Below are 19,174 nucleotides of genomic sequence, written 5' to 3'. Positions count from 1 at the left end.
TGCTGCTGCTGCTGCTGATGGTGTTGATAGAATTAGCAATTAATTAGCGCGAGCATTAATATAATTAGCCAATTGATATTTTTGCCATTTGTTATGTATTAGAATAAGTGTAATAATTGTTGCTAATATTTCTTTTTTTGCTCTGGATAACGCAAGCTGTTGGTTGATATGGGTCTTGGGTAGTTGGGTACGAATTTTGCAGGAGCGGAGGGGAAGGCTGGCTCTTAAAATATCTCTAAGATCTGTAAATATTTAATGTTATCTAAACATCTCGTCTGTTCGTCCATCTCACACATTAACAGACATCTATCTCACTCATGTCTCTACATATCCGTCTCACTACAATATCGACAACAGGGCATGTGTCTTATGTCCGTGTATCACAAATATTAAAGATAAATACACAACAGTAGATATATAATTTGTTACTAGCCTATCAACATCACTAACGAATATCTATATATATACATGTAATAAGTATTGTTTTTAAAACATCCGATTACTAAAAATATCTAATAGCTATAACGCATTTAAATATACCGAGTGTTTTCAATAATTTCTATCAAACATAACAGTGAATATCTGAATGTTTAATGTCTCAAATTCACCGGTATCGTCTAATCTCTACAAAAGTAATTTATTAATTATGGACTCGTTAAAATGCTCTCCCATTAAAATGTGTTTTATTTTATCTCTCAAAGTCTATATTTAAATATCTCCAACGTTCGTCTTCTCAAGAGCTCCCATCACTATGTCTAATATTGACTCTAATACTCCGTCTAATATTGACATTTCCACACGTACCCCGACTATATGCCCTCTCTAATGCCTGCCGCTCTCTCTCTCTCTCCCTGCTTCTCACCGCTCTCCCTAACATGGACTCTGCGTTTCTATAATGCCATCGCTCTCCCCCTCTCTGGAATAATCTCCAACTCTCTCTCCCCCCTCTCTCCCGGCATCTCTTGCTCTCACCGCGTCTCTCACCCCTGCCCCAAATTCACAGCACACATCATGTAACTATCTCCCTCTCTCACCAGCTCTCTTAGCTCTCTCCATCTCCCCCCATCTCTACAACTATCACTCGCCTTCTCTTCCGCCATCTCCAACCTCTCTGACCATCTCTCATCCCATCATCTACTTCGATTTTATCCTCACTCCTTAACTCTCTTGGCCACCATCTCCGTCATCCTTCATCATTCCCCAATTCCGCGGTTCTAATCTCTCCCCAATTGCTCTCCTTTCCTCTCCATCTCTCCCATTCAATCTCTCAAAAGCATCTCTCTTTTTTTCTTGCGAAAATATATAATCTGCAACATCTCATCTATAACATTCCTCTGCATTATCTGCCCACACACACACTCATACCCACATAGCATAGTCGCACACACACAAACTCACACTCGGCGCTGTTTGTGTAAAATGGACGTGGCCTCACGGCAGAGCTGGCTCCGCCGTTCGCCTCAACCATCCAACGCCATCGTGCAGGCACCCACTGGCCTCCTCACGGAGCTCCGCGCTGGGGACACCAGGGGTCTGACCGTCGGTGGCGACACGCGCACCCTGGCGGGCGATGTTCTGGCGGAGCTCCGCGGCGGGGACGCGCGGGTTTCAGCCAGCAGCGGCAGCCTCTTGGCAGAGCTCCACGGTGGGGACGTGCGGGTCTCGGCCAGCAGCAGCGGTGGCAGTGGGCTCCTGGCGGAGCTCCGCGGTGGGGACGCACGAGGACTCGCGGGCGGACTCCTGGCAGAGCTGCGGAGTGTGGACGCGCGGGGCTTGGCTGGCGGGCTTCTTGCCGAGCTCCGCGGTGGGGACGCTCTGCAGGAGGCCCGCTGGCTCGCATCTTTGCTGGGAGCCGGGCGAGCTCTCTGCTGGGGACAGCCTGGTGGACGAGCTCCCCGGTGGAGACACACAGCCCACGCAGAGGTGTGATATACACACACACACTTGCCCTACGGTCTTTATAGTCTACAGACTTGGTGCAAGCGCTGTTAGTGACCACTCACCAAGATCTACACTACACCTGGCCGTCTTTACCCTCCCAATGCTGATGTTTACACACTGCACCAGCAACTTATTTAAGACCAAATCGACCTCAGGGTGGAACAGAACCTGCTTAGATATTCGGCACTGATGTTCGCACTATTAAGATTAAATCCTACTTAGCTTCCAAATCTGACGAGATTGGCAGCATTGGTCAAAGACAATGACTTGTGTATTGACGGTGCATTAGCGGTGGTTTGTTGATGGTATTCACGGTTGATATAATCGTTTGTTATGTTTGGGATGCATTTATGGGGGTCTTGCTAAGAGGCAGTGTGCCCTGAGGGTGTATTGATGCTATGTTGGTGCAATCATGGTGAAGGTGTGTGTGCAGGCGGTAGTGCAGTGAGGGTGTGTTTGTGGTGATAGTAGTATGTTCATGGTATGATGGTGGGTGTGTGTGGTGCATGTAGGCGGTGTGCAGTGAGGGTGTGTTTGTGGTGATAGTGATATGTTCATGGTATGATGATGGTGGGTGTGTGGGGTGTGTGGTGTGCGTGCAGGCGGTGTGCAGTGAGGGTGTGTTCGTGGTGCGTCTCGACGTGAAGAATTTCTCCCCAGAGGAGATCTCAGTGCGTGTGGTCGGGGGATTCATACACGTGCACGCTCAACACGACGAAAAGCAGGTACACACCACCATCACCACACATAAACGTGACCCCCCCCCCAACCATGCACACCACCCTCACCACATGTACACACACACACCTTCACCATATACTCTTAACTAGACACACACACAACCCTAACCAGATACACACCCTCACCACATGTACACACACACACCTTCACCACATACTTTTAACTAGACACACACACAACCCTCACCAGATACACACCCTCACCACACATACACCGTCACCCTATAACCACTCTCCGCACATATACTACACACAACACTACACAGAGCTCACATCACATACAGCACTACACACATACACAACATACACACCCCTACACACAACATGATACACATACACATCACTATATACACACGCATTCTCACAAACCACAGCCCACAGTTACACAACACAGAAACGTACATGAGAGGGACACATATCGGCACTGTCCCAATACATATGAAAGTACTCAAGTACATTTATAGGCAATTATTTTATTTTCATAAAAAATATATATAATTAACTATCACATGGGCTAAGCTCAAACCCTCGTGATGTAAGAAATGAACATATGTGCACACACATTCAGTCACACACCCACGCACACCCACTGACACCCTCTCCCATTCAAATGAACTGACCACAAACACCCTGGTCAAGTCTCCCGATTGATACTTCCCGTGTCTCCCTGGTGATACTGCCCGTATCTTCCTGTCTCCCGAGTGATACTCCCTGTCTTCCTGCGTCTCCAAAGTGATACTGCCCGTGTCTCCGTGTCTCCCAAGTGACAGGGCCTGCATCTCCCTGCCAATACAGTACTGACTGTGCCTCACCTCACACCTTCACTATCTCGCGAGCAGCATCACCCCTCAACTCAGGCGACTCCGTCTATGTCTCCCTCGCAAAAAAAAAGTGCCCGTCTCTCCTCACGTCTCCGTGCGTTCCCCGCGCGACCCCTCTCATTCCCCCGCGTCGCGGTAGGACGGGCAGGCGCTGGTGTCTCGGGAGCTGCACCGTCGCTACCGCCTCCCCGACTGCACCGACCCAGAGAGTGTCACCTCCTCCCTGACGCGTGACGGCCTCCTCACTGTGCGCGCCCCCGTCACCCCGCCTGGCCTGAACACCCAGCAGCAGCAACAACAACAGCAGGGGCAGCAACAACAGCAAGGGCAGCAACATCAGCAGCAGCAAGATCAACAACAGCAACATCAGCAACAGCATTTCCAGAATTCACAGCACGATCTTCAACATCAGCAGCAACATCAGGGGCATAAGCTACAGCAAGTGCAACAACAGCATCAGCAAAATCAGTATGAGCAGCATCAGCAACAGCAGCACCAGCAGCAGCAGCAGCAACAACGACAGCAACAGGGGCAGCATGGGCAGCAGCAACATGACCAACAGCCGCAGCAGCAGCAGCAAAGGCAGCAGCAGATGCAACAGCAACATCAGCAGCAGATACAACAGCAACGTCAACAAGGGCAACAGCAGCAGCATGGGCAGAAATCACAGCAGGTACTGCAGCAGCAACAGCAGAAACAAAGGCAACAGCAGTACGTGGGTCAGAACACACATTCAGAAGCTGTGGCCATTGCACAGGGAACACAACATACGGCGCGCAGATCCCGTGTGTCCGCCGGCACGCAGACAGGGGGACTCGGACAAGCGCTGACAGAGGGACACAGACAGACATGGGGCCTCGGTCAGAAAGGACACGGACAAACGGGCGAGCAGCACGGACAGACGGTGGCGCACGGACAGACGCAGACGGGAGAACAGGGGCAAACAGGGGGACACGGACAGATGCAGACGGGCAGACACGGACAAATGGGGGTACGAGGGCAGGCAACGGGACACGAACAGATGTGGGGACACGGGCAAACTCAGATGGCAGGGGGAGGACACGACCAGATGGGGCGAGATGGACAGACGCAGACAGCGGGACACACAGGGGTCCACGGACAGACGCAGATAGCGGGACATGGACAGACACACACAGGGGGACATGGAAGTCGCTCGATGCCCGTCCGCCCAGGTTTCCCCATGTGGAGTGCTCTTGTCTATAGGAAGTGACTACTGGCTCACGGGGCCATTTACCTCCACTCAATTGACCCCCCGCCCACCCTCCTAACTGCGCCCCAATGCATTTCAACTAAATTCATTGCTTTGGGAGCGGCCAATCGCTTGAAAACTAATTCAACCCTTACAATGAATTTTGCTTGAATTAAATTCTTTGCTTTGACCGTGGAAAATCTGGTCAAGATTTGATTAGTTCCTTTGCAACTGCCGTCGATTTCTCAACTCAAAAGATCAGTTTCGTTAAATCCATCTTTTCGGCTGCGGCGAATTCGTCCCCGTTTTATTGGAGCCACCCTGGTTCGCTCCGGCCGTTCTTTATATAACCACACGCGAGCCTGTAGAAATTAATTCGGTTTTCACCGTTGTAAGCTACGACAATGATCGGTCAAAACTGAAGACCTTTCAGAAACCCATAACAGCTGTAAGCCGGTACACATTGCCTGGCAGTGGTCTCTTTAAAGTTATTACTATTACTATTGTTTACTTATGAATGGGTATTATAGTTTTGTTGCGTTGTAGTGTTGCTTTGTAAGTTGTGTGCATGCCAGGTGGATCCCCGGACCCACGACGTCGCAGTAACTCCAAGCACCCTGGTTTTACTCACACTTTACCCCACCACCGCCAGCACAACAACCGCGAACGTCAACTAATCGACATGACCTGGCGTCTGCGTCACCCTCGCCCCCCCAGCAAACGTTCCGGTGCTGGGAGCGCGGGGATAAAGTGAGCCGAGACGCTTTCAAACCGTGCCGTTCAATACAGCCCTCATCAGGCATTGAACCGTGCTCTCTGGATCGTGAGGCCAGGGGTGTGGCCCGTTTGTGCAGCGACGGTGGCGACTACCTCCTGCACAAGGTGGAGTCACGTGTGACGCGCGCACTACTGATAAAAAGCTGGCTGCAACAAGTGAGCGATCAGTTGCACTTTCAAAACAGTTCTCGCGCAACCAAATCATCGGCTGCAACTGCTTGGTCTCAAACGCGAGTCAAAATTGCGTGTACATCACGCGGCCTTTGTGCGCATGCAAAACACCATCAGCATTACCTACAGAAGTTCACTGTGGTCATCTTGCCTTTGGTCAACATCAACATAAATTTGAGCAATCACTGTTCATCACCGCATCACTGCTGCTGGCAATCGGTCACATTTTCTCAGATATATATTTTGATGGTGATCTCAGGAAAGAAGACCACAACACAGTTATTCAGGAAATCCTGATGGTGTATTGGATATTCACTTTGGCTGTGTGCTTTTTACAGATGTGTGTCTTGTTTGAAACTTATGGTTTTTCAGTCTGCACAACTGTTGTTTTTATGATGGGTTTTTTTCTCATCATATACAGATTTAATAACTGCTGTGTTCACATTGAGGCAATTAGATGGCGCATTCAGGATCATAACAAACCAACCAATCATAGCTCGCTAAAGTATCACATGGTGATGAAACACATTGTTCCAAATTGCTCAGCAGATCGATGCTTGAAAATCCAGTCGACCTCTATTGTGAACAGCAACCGGTTGTGCAACTGCTCCAAACTGGTTTCAGAGACACCCACATACCAGCGATTCAGTTGCATGCAACCAAGTTTTGTCCAACCAAGTACTGTCTAACCAAGTTGCGTGCAACTGATCACTCAGTTGTGGACCCGGCTTAAGAGCACGAGCTCTTGTGGTTGTTATAATTATTACAACTTTATTAATAATATTGTTAAACCTTGCTGTGAAATGTTATCGTTTAGTTCCCCCCCCACCATGAATCTGCCCACCCCTCCACCATGCTCTCCGGTAACTCCTGCCACACCAGCAGGTGATGATTGAACCAAAACATTGTAATTTTGGTAACGCCATTGATAGGGTATCGCTGTTGTTACGACACTTCCCGCCAGTGTCATTTTCCTTCACGAAATCAGCGATGAAAGTATTCGTCGACAAAGCGTTTTGTTGTTTCATTCGACGATGACGAGCAGACCATAATCATCAAGTGTAACGATGACTAAAGCTACCCACCCAATATCACCATCATCACCATCATCTAGCCACTGAAGATCAAAGCGCGACTGTGACAAAATGAACAAGTGAAATTGCAGAGGCAGACAGAGATAATTTAGTAACGTTAACCAGAGGTTGCAGTGCACAGAGGAATACTAACAGTGGTGATTGGCGATGTATGAATATGTACAGTGAGGGAAAAAGTATTTGATCCCCTGCTGATTTTGTACGTTTGCCCACTGACAAAGAAATGATCAGTCTATAATTTTAATGGTAGGTTTATTTTAACAGTGAGAGACAGAATAACAACAAAATCCAGAAAACGCATGTCAAAAATGTTATAAATTGATTTGCATTGTAACGAGGGAAATAAGTATTTGACCCCTCTGCAAAACATGACTTAGTACTTGGTGGCAAAACCCCTGTTGGCAATCACTGAGGTCAGACGTTTCTTGTAGTTGGCCACCAGGTTGCACACATCTCAGGAGGGATTTTGTCCCACTCCTCTTTGCAGATCTTCTCCAAGTCATTAAGGTTTCGAGGCTGACGTTTGGCAACTCGAACCTTCAGCTCCCTCCACAGATTTTCTATGGGATTAAGGTCTGGAGACTGGCTAGGCCACTCCAGGACCTTAATGTGCTTCTTCTTGAGCCACTCCTTTGTTGCCTTGGGTCATTGTCATGCTGGAATACCCATCCACGACCCATTTTCAATGCCCTGGCTGAGGGAAGGAGGTTCTCACCCAAGATTTGACGTTACATGGCCCCGTCCATCGTCCCTTTGATGCGGTGAAGTTGTCCTGTCCCCTTAGCAGAAAAACACCCCCAAAGCATAATGTTTCCACCTCCATGTTTGACGGTGGGGATGGTGTTCTTGGGGTCATAGGCAGCATTCCTCCTCCAAACACGGCGAGTTGAGTTGATGTCCAAGAGCTCCTTATTGGTCTCATCTGACCACAACACTTTCACCCAGTTGTCCTCTGAATCATTCAGATGTTCATTGGCAAACTTCAGACGGGCATGTATATGTGCTTTCTTGAGCAGGGGGAACCTTGCGGGCGCTGCAGGATTTCAGTCCTTCACGGCGTAGTGTGTTACCAATTGTTTTCTTGGTGACTATGGTCCCAGCTGCCTTGAGATCATTGACAAGATCCTCCCGTGTAGTTCTGGGCTGATTCCTCACCGTTCTCATGATCATTGCAACTCCACGAGGTGAGATCTTGCATGGAGCTACAGGCCGAGGGAGATTGACAGTTATTTTGTGTTTCTTCCATTTGCGAATAATCGCAACAACTGTTGTCACCTTCTCACCAAGCTGCTTGGCAATGGTCTTGTAGCCCATTCCAGCCTTGTGTAGGTCTACAATCTTGTCCCTGAAATCCTTGGAGAGCTCTTTGGTCTTGGCCATGGTGGAGAGTTTGGAATCTGATTGATTGCTTCTGTGGACAGGTGTCTTTTATACAGGTAACGAGCTGAGATTAGGAGCACACTCTTAAAGAGAGTGCTCCTAATCTCAGCTTGTTACCTGTATAAAAGACACCTGGGAGCCAGAAATCTTTCTGAGAGGGGGTCAAATACGTATTTCTCTCATTAAAATGCAAATCAATTTATAATATTTTGACATGCGTTTTTTGGGATTTTTTTGTTGTTATTCTGTCTCTCACTGTTCAAATAAATCTACCATTAAAATTATAGACTGATAATTTCTTTGTCAGTGGGCAAACGTACTAAATCAGCAGGGGATCAAATATTTTTTTCCCTCACTGTAAAGATTTACAGAGTCAATTGATTGGCTGACCTTATAAAATAACATCGGGGTAGAATAACTACATGCCCCTTACACCAACATTTAACAACTAGGAGTGTCTGACTAAATGCTTGACTGATTTAATCCACTAGGGTAAGAGAATGACTACATAAAATCCAGACTAAGCTGCAGCCCATTACCTGCTTCCACGACTGTTGGCAGAAGGGTCTCCATTAGAGGAAACTCTAGAGGGTACTTGGCCTACTCTTCTACACTGGTCACTTTACCCCACCACACACGCGACCTGTGGCGTACCTATGTATGCTGTTGGGTGGGCAGAGGGGGGGGATTTAAGAATATTTTCGTTGTTTAAGACTATTATATATATAAAAAACGCTTATATAACACTGCTTCCATTCTCATCTTAAGACCCCACCTCCACCTAATTTCCCCGTTTCCACTTGCACATCCAAGCCTTGCCAGCACGAGGCCGGCATGGTATGGGCAAATTTCCACTGGCACTTTACCAAGCCGAGCCAGAACCGAGACATGCCAAGCCAGTCTCGCGACATCGGAAATCTGGCTCGGGGAGCCAAGCAGGACTGGGGGCGGGGCTAATGACGTCTGCAACACGCGTGATGGCAGTCAGTACACAGCTCAAACACAAGTTGTCATCGCTTCATCGACACGATTATCGATGTCACGGATCGCGTGCGACGTCACGTCGGTGGCACGGCTCGCCTCGTACAATGTAACCCGCGCTTCCTGACAATGCAAGACATCAGTTCGGCGAGGCCACCAGTACGGCTCGGGTGTGCCGGTGGAAATGAGGAAAACGGCACCAAACCCCAGCTTCACTCATTTACACTGCTCGACATTTTTTTTCCTGTGGTATTGTGTGGAGCTGGCCACCACTACTCTCATTACTTAGGCACTGGTATTGGCAAAATTGGTTACTGGTGCTCAAGCCCATAAGAGAGAATGTCGGAGTTCAACTTAATCAGTTCCGATTTCGCCCAATCGGCATCGTGTCACGAGATGATGAAATGTAGCCGAGGATGCGTCGCGGTGGGGCGGATCCGCAAGGGCGTTGCGACGTTATGCGTCAAGTGCGAGTGTGTGACAGAGGCCCCCCTATGGCTGCACAGGACTGTTGGGGTTAGGTAAGGGATTTATATTGTCTAGCAGTGGATATAAACCGGTCGCCGCAAGCGGCGACCGGCTTACGCGGAACAGGCCTTGCAACTTGTTTCCGCGCCGTTTGATCGTCGCTCGGAACAAATCTGATTGGAATAATAAACTCGTCAGTTGCAAGGGAGAATTATGGGTAAAAGCAAACAACTAAAACTGTTAACCTATCTCCACATATAAATACAAATGTGTATTGGCCCAATGGCCAATGGACTTTCCAGACCAATATTATGCAGCAGCATCTGGTTAAAAATAAAACATGTTTTTAGTCTACCGGCCTATTGGTTCCTTGCAAAAGATTTATATTTGGTGTTTGGACATCTTAACACCTGTTTTATTGCTAGAAAAAGCAAAGCCTATTCTTATTTTTTCAGTCTATTGCTGTTACTCAATGCCCCACAACAATGTATAATGGGTTTATATGCAATATTGTTTTTTTTTGTGTTGAACTGGGCCCTATCGTTTAGATAGCAGAGCTCTTGTCAACAATGCCTGGACACCCAGCAGCATTTTTTCAACAAGTCGAACTCTGCTGATGACTCCCGGAGGGTCGAAACTGGTCCGGAGGTGTTCTCGCTTAAACAAATGCTGCTGGATGTTGGGCCTGGAGAGTAAATAAGACTCAAAATGTTTTTATTTATATGTGGAGACAAGGGATGAGTTTCAGATTTAAAGAACTTGGATTTTTAAGGATGATTTCAGATATTTTTCAGAGTGCCGTATTTACATTGTAATATATTAACATGTGCACACACGCTAACGTGTGACGTCACCCGATGCCACGGCATGGAGCCTAATGGCAGAAAAACAATTGGAAGGGATGTCATATTAGTGATGTCACTTCTAGTTTTCAGATCACGGTAGCAAAGGAGACACTTGCCCCTCACATCCAGAAGCAGCTGGGTTTGATTCCTGACTCGGGCACCTTGTGTGTGGGATTTGTATACTCCCCCTCCTGTTCTGCATGGGCTTCCTCCGAGTTCTCTGGTTTTTCCTCCTATAGCTAAAAACATACAATATTATTGGTGTAAGCCAAACATCCCAATGCAGGACCCTCCTTAAAAAGCGCCTTTGGACTCATTCTAGGTTTCCTGGGTAAATAATTTGTTGATTATTATCATTAATCCAATTTTTGGACTGTCTGAAATTTGTATATTTGGTGAACGTCTTGATTATTCTGATTTATCGAAAAGATCGGAACACATCCCGAGCAGAGACATAGAGTTCAGAGTTCTGCCTATACATACATTTGGAATAACGTGATGATGCGCGCACGTGCGCTATATTTACATACAATTGTTCCGCAGCCCGTTCGTTCAAGTCTGGGCACGTGCATAATTTAGTCCCCCACGGTTTGTTTGGAACAAGGTCCGTTCGGAAAAAAAGACGTGCTGCTGTGATGGCGACAGGCAGCGATGCATCCTACGGTACAATGCACTTTATCCTGCGTACACGCGTGCGCGCACGCACGCACGCGCGCGTGTACACGTGTACGTATGTGTTGCGAGTGAACATGTGTGCATGTGCACGCGTCGGGTTCCCCTACCGCCCCGTCCAGACGGCCACTCGGTGTGACCCCGTATGCAAACGCCTCTCCCGCGCCGCAGCGCGAAGCACTCGCCGCATACCACGTGATACGCAACTCGAGAATAAACATTGACGATGAAACTCGTGCCCCCTGTGGGTGAACACACCGAGTAAGCGAGTGGGCTAGTAATCAAGTCAGTGCGTCGATGAGTGTCGGGGAGTGATTGCGGGCGAACGGGTATTTTTGATGAGAACTGCTTGGGTGAGTGGGTGAGCGACCGGGTGAGTGGGTGGTTGAGTAAACAGTACATCATGAGTCGGTGAGCGTCCTCTCCAGCACCCAGGCGTCGGCGTGCTGCTGGCGAGGGTAGTATCCGCAAGCTTTTCCCGTGACAAGGAACCCAAAGCGGCCATAGAAGCACAGAGCATCCTCGTTTCCAACCTGCACGTGTCTGCACAGGGCACATGCGCACAACGTAGATGTAGAACCCCCCGTGTAACCTGAACAGATTGTTGGGGCTAGTACTGTTAAGCAAACACCTACAAAGGCTGGTATGGTACACGAGGTGGTGGACAACACCATGCCCAGCTGCCGTTCAGAATCAGAATATTTACTTATGCTGGAGGAATCCGATGAGATATCAAACTCTTTTTTCACAGATGTTCAATAGGCTGTTGTCTCCCCAGTGTTCATATTTTACACGCTGTACTAGGTAATCATTTTAGGCTGAGTTGACTTAGGGGAGGCCCAGAACCAGTTAAGATATCCACCATTGGCCACAGTTTGGTATTGAAGTCAGGCCCCCTCCTAGGTTTCTTAGCGTAATGCATTAACCACCGTGCGTCCACTCCACAAAAAACATCCATACACACAATCAGGCTCACGGAGCAGACTCGCATCTGGCAGGCCGTCTCGGTTATTACTGCTGGTGTATTAACCATAGGATACGTGTCGCCTACTTCACAGGAAACATTTCATGATCCCGTGAGGTCGTTCGAAACGATTAGGCCACTGTACGCCTGCTTCACGGTCCAAATGTGCCACCTTCGAAAAATGACATCCCAAATGACTCTACTGGGATTACACACACAGCAGCAGCAATCACTGACGCCTATTCGCAGACCAATGGCCTCTTGCAGTCCAGGTGCTGAGTCATAGGGATAGCTGCCACTTGGGAGGTGGGGGGGTTAATCATTATTTTGAATGCAGTTGCTCACAGGTAGACGGAGCTCACCACCCGCTCCCCACACTCCGCCTCGCACAATCCCAGCACGTAGCGCAGTAGGGCACTGCCTGTGTGGAAAACACAGGGACACGGGGGAGAGACAAGACACCATCAACCACACAGTAATGAACCATGTGAACTCTATGCCATTCTGTGGATCTCTCTCCGAGACCACAGTCAATTTGGGTAAAAATTCCAACGGAGGTAGCGAAGCAATCCACTGCACATAGATCAAGCCATGTAATAGTTAACTGATCTCTCTGCGTGGCAGTTGAAATGGGCAATTTTCTTAAATCCCACCTCAGCAGTTGTCCACTGCCTCCCTCGATTCGAAGTCCCTTCACCAGCAGAGATGTGGGCAAGCAACTGCAGGGCTGTACATTTAACTTTATATCTAGAGACTTATAACTGACTATTCACAGGCATGCACAAGGGATTTGTTGTAACAAAGGGTATAGTGAAGTTGTAGTGGTGTAAAGTACCAATGCCAAGACGCCTGTAGGTGGGCAGCGTGCCTAGCGTCATGATGTACAGGCGGCGGCGATCCTCACTCGTGTCCCATCGGCAGCAGACGGAACCCACCATCGCACCCTGCACGTACGCTGCACACATCAACAACACCGCCATGACCATCACAACCCTGCACGTCACCTCATCACCGTGACAACCATTAACACCATCAGGTTAAGTCTCAAGTTTGTTTCATTTCACCAGGTGAGAACTCAAAGAGACCCGGATAAGCCTCGTTTACAACTGTGACCTAAGTTAGGTCACTCCTGATCAGTTGGTGCTGGTGAGTAAGTGCTGAGGCTGTTAGCGATGTGATCAGTGTGCTTATGTGCTGGTGGTGTGGTCAGTGTTGCTGAGTGCTGGTGATATGGTCAGTGTGTCTAAGTGTCGGTGATATGGTCAGTGTTGCTAAGTTCTGGTGATATAGTCAGTGTGTCTTAAGTGCTGGTGAATACTAGTGCTGCTGATGTGGTCAGTATTGTTAAGTGTTGGTGATGTGGTCAGTGTTGGCAAGTGCTGGTGATCTAATCAGAGTGGCTAAATAGTGGTGATGGAGTCAGTGTGTCTTAAGTGCCGGCGACGTCAGTGTGTAAAACTGCTTGGTGAGTGTTGTGGCCGGCACCGGCGCGGGCAAGTGGGCCAGCTCTGCGCGCATGCCGGTAGAACGCCTCCCCATAGGGCACGGGGAACACCGCCTGGTGCAGCCTGCGCAGCGCCTGAACGTTCAGTGCCGTCACCTCCTGAAGATCCACGGGCGACCTACAGCGAGACGCCAGTCTTAACTAAAAAGGAAGTATATATATATTTTTATTTTACCAGGTAACGCCCACTGAGCTATATAGCTTTGTTCAGAAGCGACCTGGCAATCACAAATGATAATTCAACAAAGTGGCTTATCGCGTGGAAATTTTATAGCAGCCAGATACTCTTAAGCGCATATTGATTCTAAATGTGGAGATAAGCCGGAGGCCTGGGAGAAAAATTCAAACGATCACAGGGAGAACATGCAAACTCCAAATATACAGGTGTCAGGGTCGGGATCGAACCCACGACCTCCTCCATACAAGGCGAGGTAGTTAACATCTTGCCACCGTCAACACGGCTCTACCACTAGCCAGGCCACTAGCCCAGCCACCAGCTACTATCACTATCCCCCACACTAGCCCGGCCAATGTCTCTATTACTATACCCAACCAATAGCTCAATCACGAGTCCAAAAACTCAGCCGAGCAATATTGCTGCAACTAACCCAACCAAACGCATTCCTGCGGAGGGAGCTGGTAGGAATGTTGGGTTGCTCGGTCAATGGCCAGGGTCAACGGCGGCACCACGTGGTGTATTCCGCAAATATGCCCGACTGTGAGGGCGGGCACAAGCCGGCGTGAGTAGGTTAAACGTTGAGTTTTATAAGGGCACCACGGGGTGACCAGCCCCTCCCCACCCAGCCCCACCCATCCCATCTTTGGATGCACGATGGACGGACGGACACAATCATCCCCTGTAGGCTCTGGTGTAACCAGGAGGTTCCTACCAGTATAATCTTAAGTGGCCCTAAGACTCGTCTTAACATTGGTTGTCACAAATGTTCAACCACTAGCATTAACAATATCACACTACACCTAACACACTTTCCCCTCACACTACACCTAACACACTTTCCCCTCACACTACCATCCCTAACACACTTTCCCCTCACACTACACCTAACACACTTTCCCTTCACACTACCACCCCTAACACACTTTCCCCTCACACTACACCTAACACACTTTCCTCTCACACTACCACCCCTAACACACTTTCCCCTCACACTACACCTAACACACTTTCCCCTCACACTACCATCCCTAACACACTTTCCCCTCACACTACACCTAACACACTTTCCCCTTACACTACCCCTAACACACTTTCCCCTCACACTACCACCCCTAACACACTTTCCCCTCACACTACCACCCCTAACACACTTTCCCCTCGCACTACCACCCCTAACACACTTTCCCCTCACACTACCACCCCTAACACACTTTCCCTTCACACCACCACCCCTAACACACTTTCCCCTCACACTACCACCCCTAACACACTTTTCCCTTACACTACCACCCCTAACACACTTTCCCCTCACACCACCACCCCTAACACACTTTCCCCTCACACTACCACCCCTAACACACTTTCCCTTCACACTACCACCCCTAACACACTTTCCCCTCACACTACCACCCCTAACACACTTTCTCCTCACCCCCCCCAACACACTTTTCCCTCACACTACCACCCCTAACACACTTTCCCTTCACACTACCACCCCTAACACACTTTCCCCTCACACTACCACCCCTAACACACTTTCCCCTCACACTACCACACCTAACACACTTTCCCCTCACACTACCATCCCTAACACACTTTCCCCTCACACTACACCTAACACACTTTCCCCGTACACTACCCCTAACACACTTTCCCCTCACACTACCACCCCTAACACACTTTCCCCTCACACTACCACCCCTAACACACTTTCCCCTCACACTACCACCCCTAACACACTTTCCCCTCACACTACCACCCCTAACACACTTTCCCCTCACACTACCACCCCTAACACGCTTTCCCCTCACACTACCACCCCTAACACACTTTCCCCTCACACTACCACCCCTAACACACTTTCCCCTCACACTACCACCCCTAACACACTTTCCCTTCACACTACCACCCCTAACACACTTTCCCTTCACACTACCACCCCTAACACACTTTCCACTCACACCACCACCCCTAACACACTTTCCCCTCACACTACCACCCCTAACACACTTTCCCCTCACACTACCACCCCTAACACACTTTCCCCTCACACTACCACCCCTAACACACTTCCCCTCACACTACCACCCTTAACACACTTTCCCCTCACACTACCACCCCTAACACACTTTCCCCTCACACTACCACCCCTAACACACTTTCCCCTCACACTACCACCCCTAACACACTTTCCCCTCACACTACCACCCCTAACACGCTTTCCCCTCACACTACCACCCCTAACACACTTTCCCCTAACACACTTTCCCCTCACACTACCACCCCTAACACACTTTCCCCTCACACTACCACCCCTAACACACTTTCCCTTCACACTACCACCCCTAACACACTTTCCCTTCACACTACCACCCCTAACACACTTTCCACTCACACCACCACCCCTAACACACTTTCCCCTCACACTACCACCCCTAACACACTTTCCCCTCACACTACCACCCCTAACACACTTTCCCCTCACACTACCACCCCTAACACACTTCCCCTCACACTACCACCCTTAACACACTTTCCCCTCACACTACCACCCCTAACACACTTTCCCCTCACACCACCCCTAACACACTTTCCCCTCACACTACCACCCCTAACACACTTTCCCCTCACACTACCACCCCTAACACACTTTCCCCTCACACTACCACGCCTAACACACTTTCCCCTCACACTACCACCCCTAACACACTTTCCCCTCACACTACCACCCCTAACACACTTTCCCCTCACACTACCACCCCTAACACACTTTCCCCTCACACTACCACCCCTAACACGCTTTCCCCTCACACTACCACCCCTAACACACTTTCCCCTAACACACTTTCCCCTCACACTACCACCCCTAACACACTTTCCCCTCACACTACCACCCCTAACACACTTTCCCTTCACACTACCACCCCTAACACACTTTCCCTTCACACTACCACCCCTAACACACTTTCCACTCACACCACCACCCCTAACACACTTTCCCCTCACACTACCACCCCTAACACACTTTCCCCTCACACTACCACCCCTAACACACTTTCCCCTCACACTACCACCCCTAACACACTTCCCCTCACACTACCACCCTTAACACACTTTCCCCTCACACTACCACCCCTAACACACTTTCCCCTCACACCACCCCTAACACACTTTCCCCTCACACTACCACCCCTAACACACTTTCCCCTCACACTACCACCCCTAACACGCTTTCCCCTCACACTACCACCCCTAACACACTTTCCCCTAACACACTTTCCCCTCACACTACCACCCCTAACACACTTTCCCCTCACACTACCACCCCTAACACACTTTCCCTTCACACTACCACCCCTAACACACTTTCCCTTCACACTACCACCCCTAACACACTTTCCACTCACACCACCACCCCTAACACACTTTCCCCTCACACTACCACCCCTAACACACTTTCCCCTCACACTACCACCCCTAACACACTTTCCCCTCACACTACCACCCCTAACACACTTCCCCTCACACTACCACCCTTAACACACTTTCCCCTCACACTACCACCCCTAACACACTTTCCCCTCACACCACCCCTAACACACTTTCCCCTCACACTACCACCCCTAACACACTTTCCCCTCACACTACCACCCCTAACACACTTTCCCCTCACACTACCACGCCTAACACACTTTCCCCTCACACTACTACCCCTAACACACTTTTACCTCACACTGCCACCCGTAACACACTTTACCCTCACACTACCACCCCTAACACACTTTCCCCTCACACTACCACCCCTAACACACTTTCCCTTCACACTACCATCCCTAACACACTTTCCCCTTACACTACCCCTAACACACTTTCCCCTCACACTACCACCCCTAACACACTTTCCCCTCACACCACCACCCCTAACACACTTTCCCCTCACACTACCACCCCTAACACACTTTCCCCTCACACTACCACCCCTAACACACTTTCCCTTCACACTACCATCCCTAACACACTTTCCCCTTACACTACCCCTAACACACTTTCCCCTCACACTACCACCCCTAACACACTTTCCCCTCACACCACCACCCCTAACACACTTTCCACTCACACTACCACCCCTAACACACTTTCCCCTCACACTACCACCCCTAACACACTTTCCCTCCTATAAACACGCTACTACTAAACATACCGTTTGGGCAAGCGCTGTTAGCGAGCACCACATATAAAGCAAGGCCGGGCACACGAAGGGGGGTGGGTGGCCAGCACCACGCCCGACCGCCTTTGTCTCCCCCAGTGACGATGTTTACCACACACCGCACCAGGTACTCATTTGAGGCCGAGTCGACCTAGGGGGAGGCCCAGGACCATGTTCAAATATCCGCCACTGTTATTGTTCGTGAGCGGGAATGGAACTCGGGGTCGCGCTAACCATTGCGCCACGGCTCCCCCATTCAACAAAAAAACCCCCACAACACTACACGCTAACCCCTAATAACGCGCACTGTTCCCTCACGCGACGACGGCTCTAAATGATCGTTTTAAACAACCGCCAATAACTGTAGGCGCCAGGTCTCGCGACTTCTTCTCACCCGCCCATAGCAATACAGCAGCAGTATGCAGCGCTGGAGTCCGGCGGCGGCGGCGCGCTCCTCGCAACTTTTCGCGCCAAATAAAAACAAAACCCAAAACCTATCGGGAGCGCGTGAGCTCACTGACGTGACGTCACGCGATGTTTACACCGATGACGTTCGCGCTCCAAGCTGCGGATGAGTCAACCCGGTTCGGTGACGTCATCGCGTCGCTGTAAGATTACGTCACGAGGCTGGGAGCGTTGAAAAGCGGGGTGACGTCATTACGTTGGAGCTGGCTTATCCCGCCCCCACCTCCCCCCCCTAGCCCCCACCTCCGCCCACAGCCCCACCTCCTCCCCTAGCCCCCACCTCCTCCCCTAGCCCCCACCTCCTCCCCTAGCCCCCACCTCCTCCCCTAGCCCCCACCTCCGCCCACACCCCCACCTCCTCCCCTAGCCCCCACCTCTTGCCCCTACCCCTCCGCCCCCACCTCCCCCCCACACCCCCACCCCCCACCCCCACGTGTGCCGTGCCCTAACAGCCCCTTGCGTTGAGGCTTCCGGGGAGATATTTTTGTTGCGTGGGTAACGCTGGCGTCGTGGCTCGCTCCGCGCTGCGAACCTTGCGACCCCCGAGTTCGATTCCCGTATCCAGGGCCAACAGCAACGGCGAGTATCCGAACCGATCCTGGGCGCCCACTAGGTCGACTCAGCCTTAAATGGGCGTGTGGGTATGGCTTTGGGGGGGGGGGGCGGCTGGGTGAGGAACCCAGGGAACGTCGGACATCGCGCCCAACACCACGCAGAACGAAATCTTAAGCACACCGGCCGTGTCATTCATTCCCA

General features: G+C 50.1%; 2 protein-coding genes across 2 annotated transcripts; one reads left to right on the top strand and one right to left on the bottom strand.

The window, feature by feature from the left end:
* Positions 1-33: 33 nt before the first annotated feature.
* LOC116955852 (uncharacterized) lies at positions 34-11,353 on the top strand. The gene is made up of 3 exons (XM_076053692.1): positions 34-1,923; positions 2,544-2,666; positions 3,642-11,353. The coding sequence occupies exons 1-3, from the start codon at positions 1,420-1,422 to the stop codon at positions 4,731-4,733; spliced, it is 1,719 nt and encodes a 572-aa protein (XP_075909807.1). The 5' UTR covers positions 34-1,419; the 3' UTR covers positions 4,734-11,353.
* Positions 3,135-18,572, bottom strand: LOC116955907 (N-alpha-acetyltransferase 50-like). The gene is made up of 6 exons (XM_032977251.2): positions 18,348-18,572; positions 13,550-13,686; positions 12,900-13,019; positions 12,410-12,485; positions 11,501-11,643; positions 3,135-3,776 (listed from the first exon to the last, which is right to left on the bottom strand). The coding sequence occupies exons 1-5, from the start codon at positions 18,353-18,355 to the stop codon at positions 11,502-11,504; spliced, it is 483 nt and encodes a 160-aa protein (XP_032833142.2). The 5' UTR covers positions 18,356-18,572; the 3' UTR covers positions 3,135-3,776; position 11,501.
* Between the last annotated feature and the right edge of the window lie 602 nt (positions 18,573-19,174).

This window comes from Petromyzon marinus, chromosome 62 (assembly GCF_048934315.1).
Source record: "Petromyzon marinus isolate PM22_M1 ecotype Great Lakes invasive population chromosome 62, UKy_Petmar_22M1.pri1.0, whole genome shotgun sequence".
Classification (NCBI taxonomy): Eukaryota; Metazoa; Chordata; class Hyperoartia; order Petromyzontiformes; family Petromyzontidae; genus Petromyzon; species Petromyzon marinus.
The sequence above is the reverse complement of the archived record's forward strand: the minus strand, read 5'-3'. Positions and strand labels throughout refer to the sequence as shown.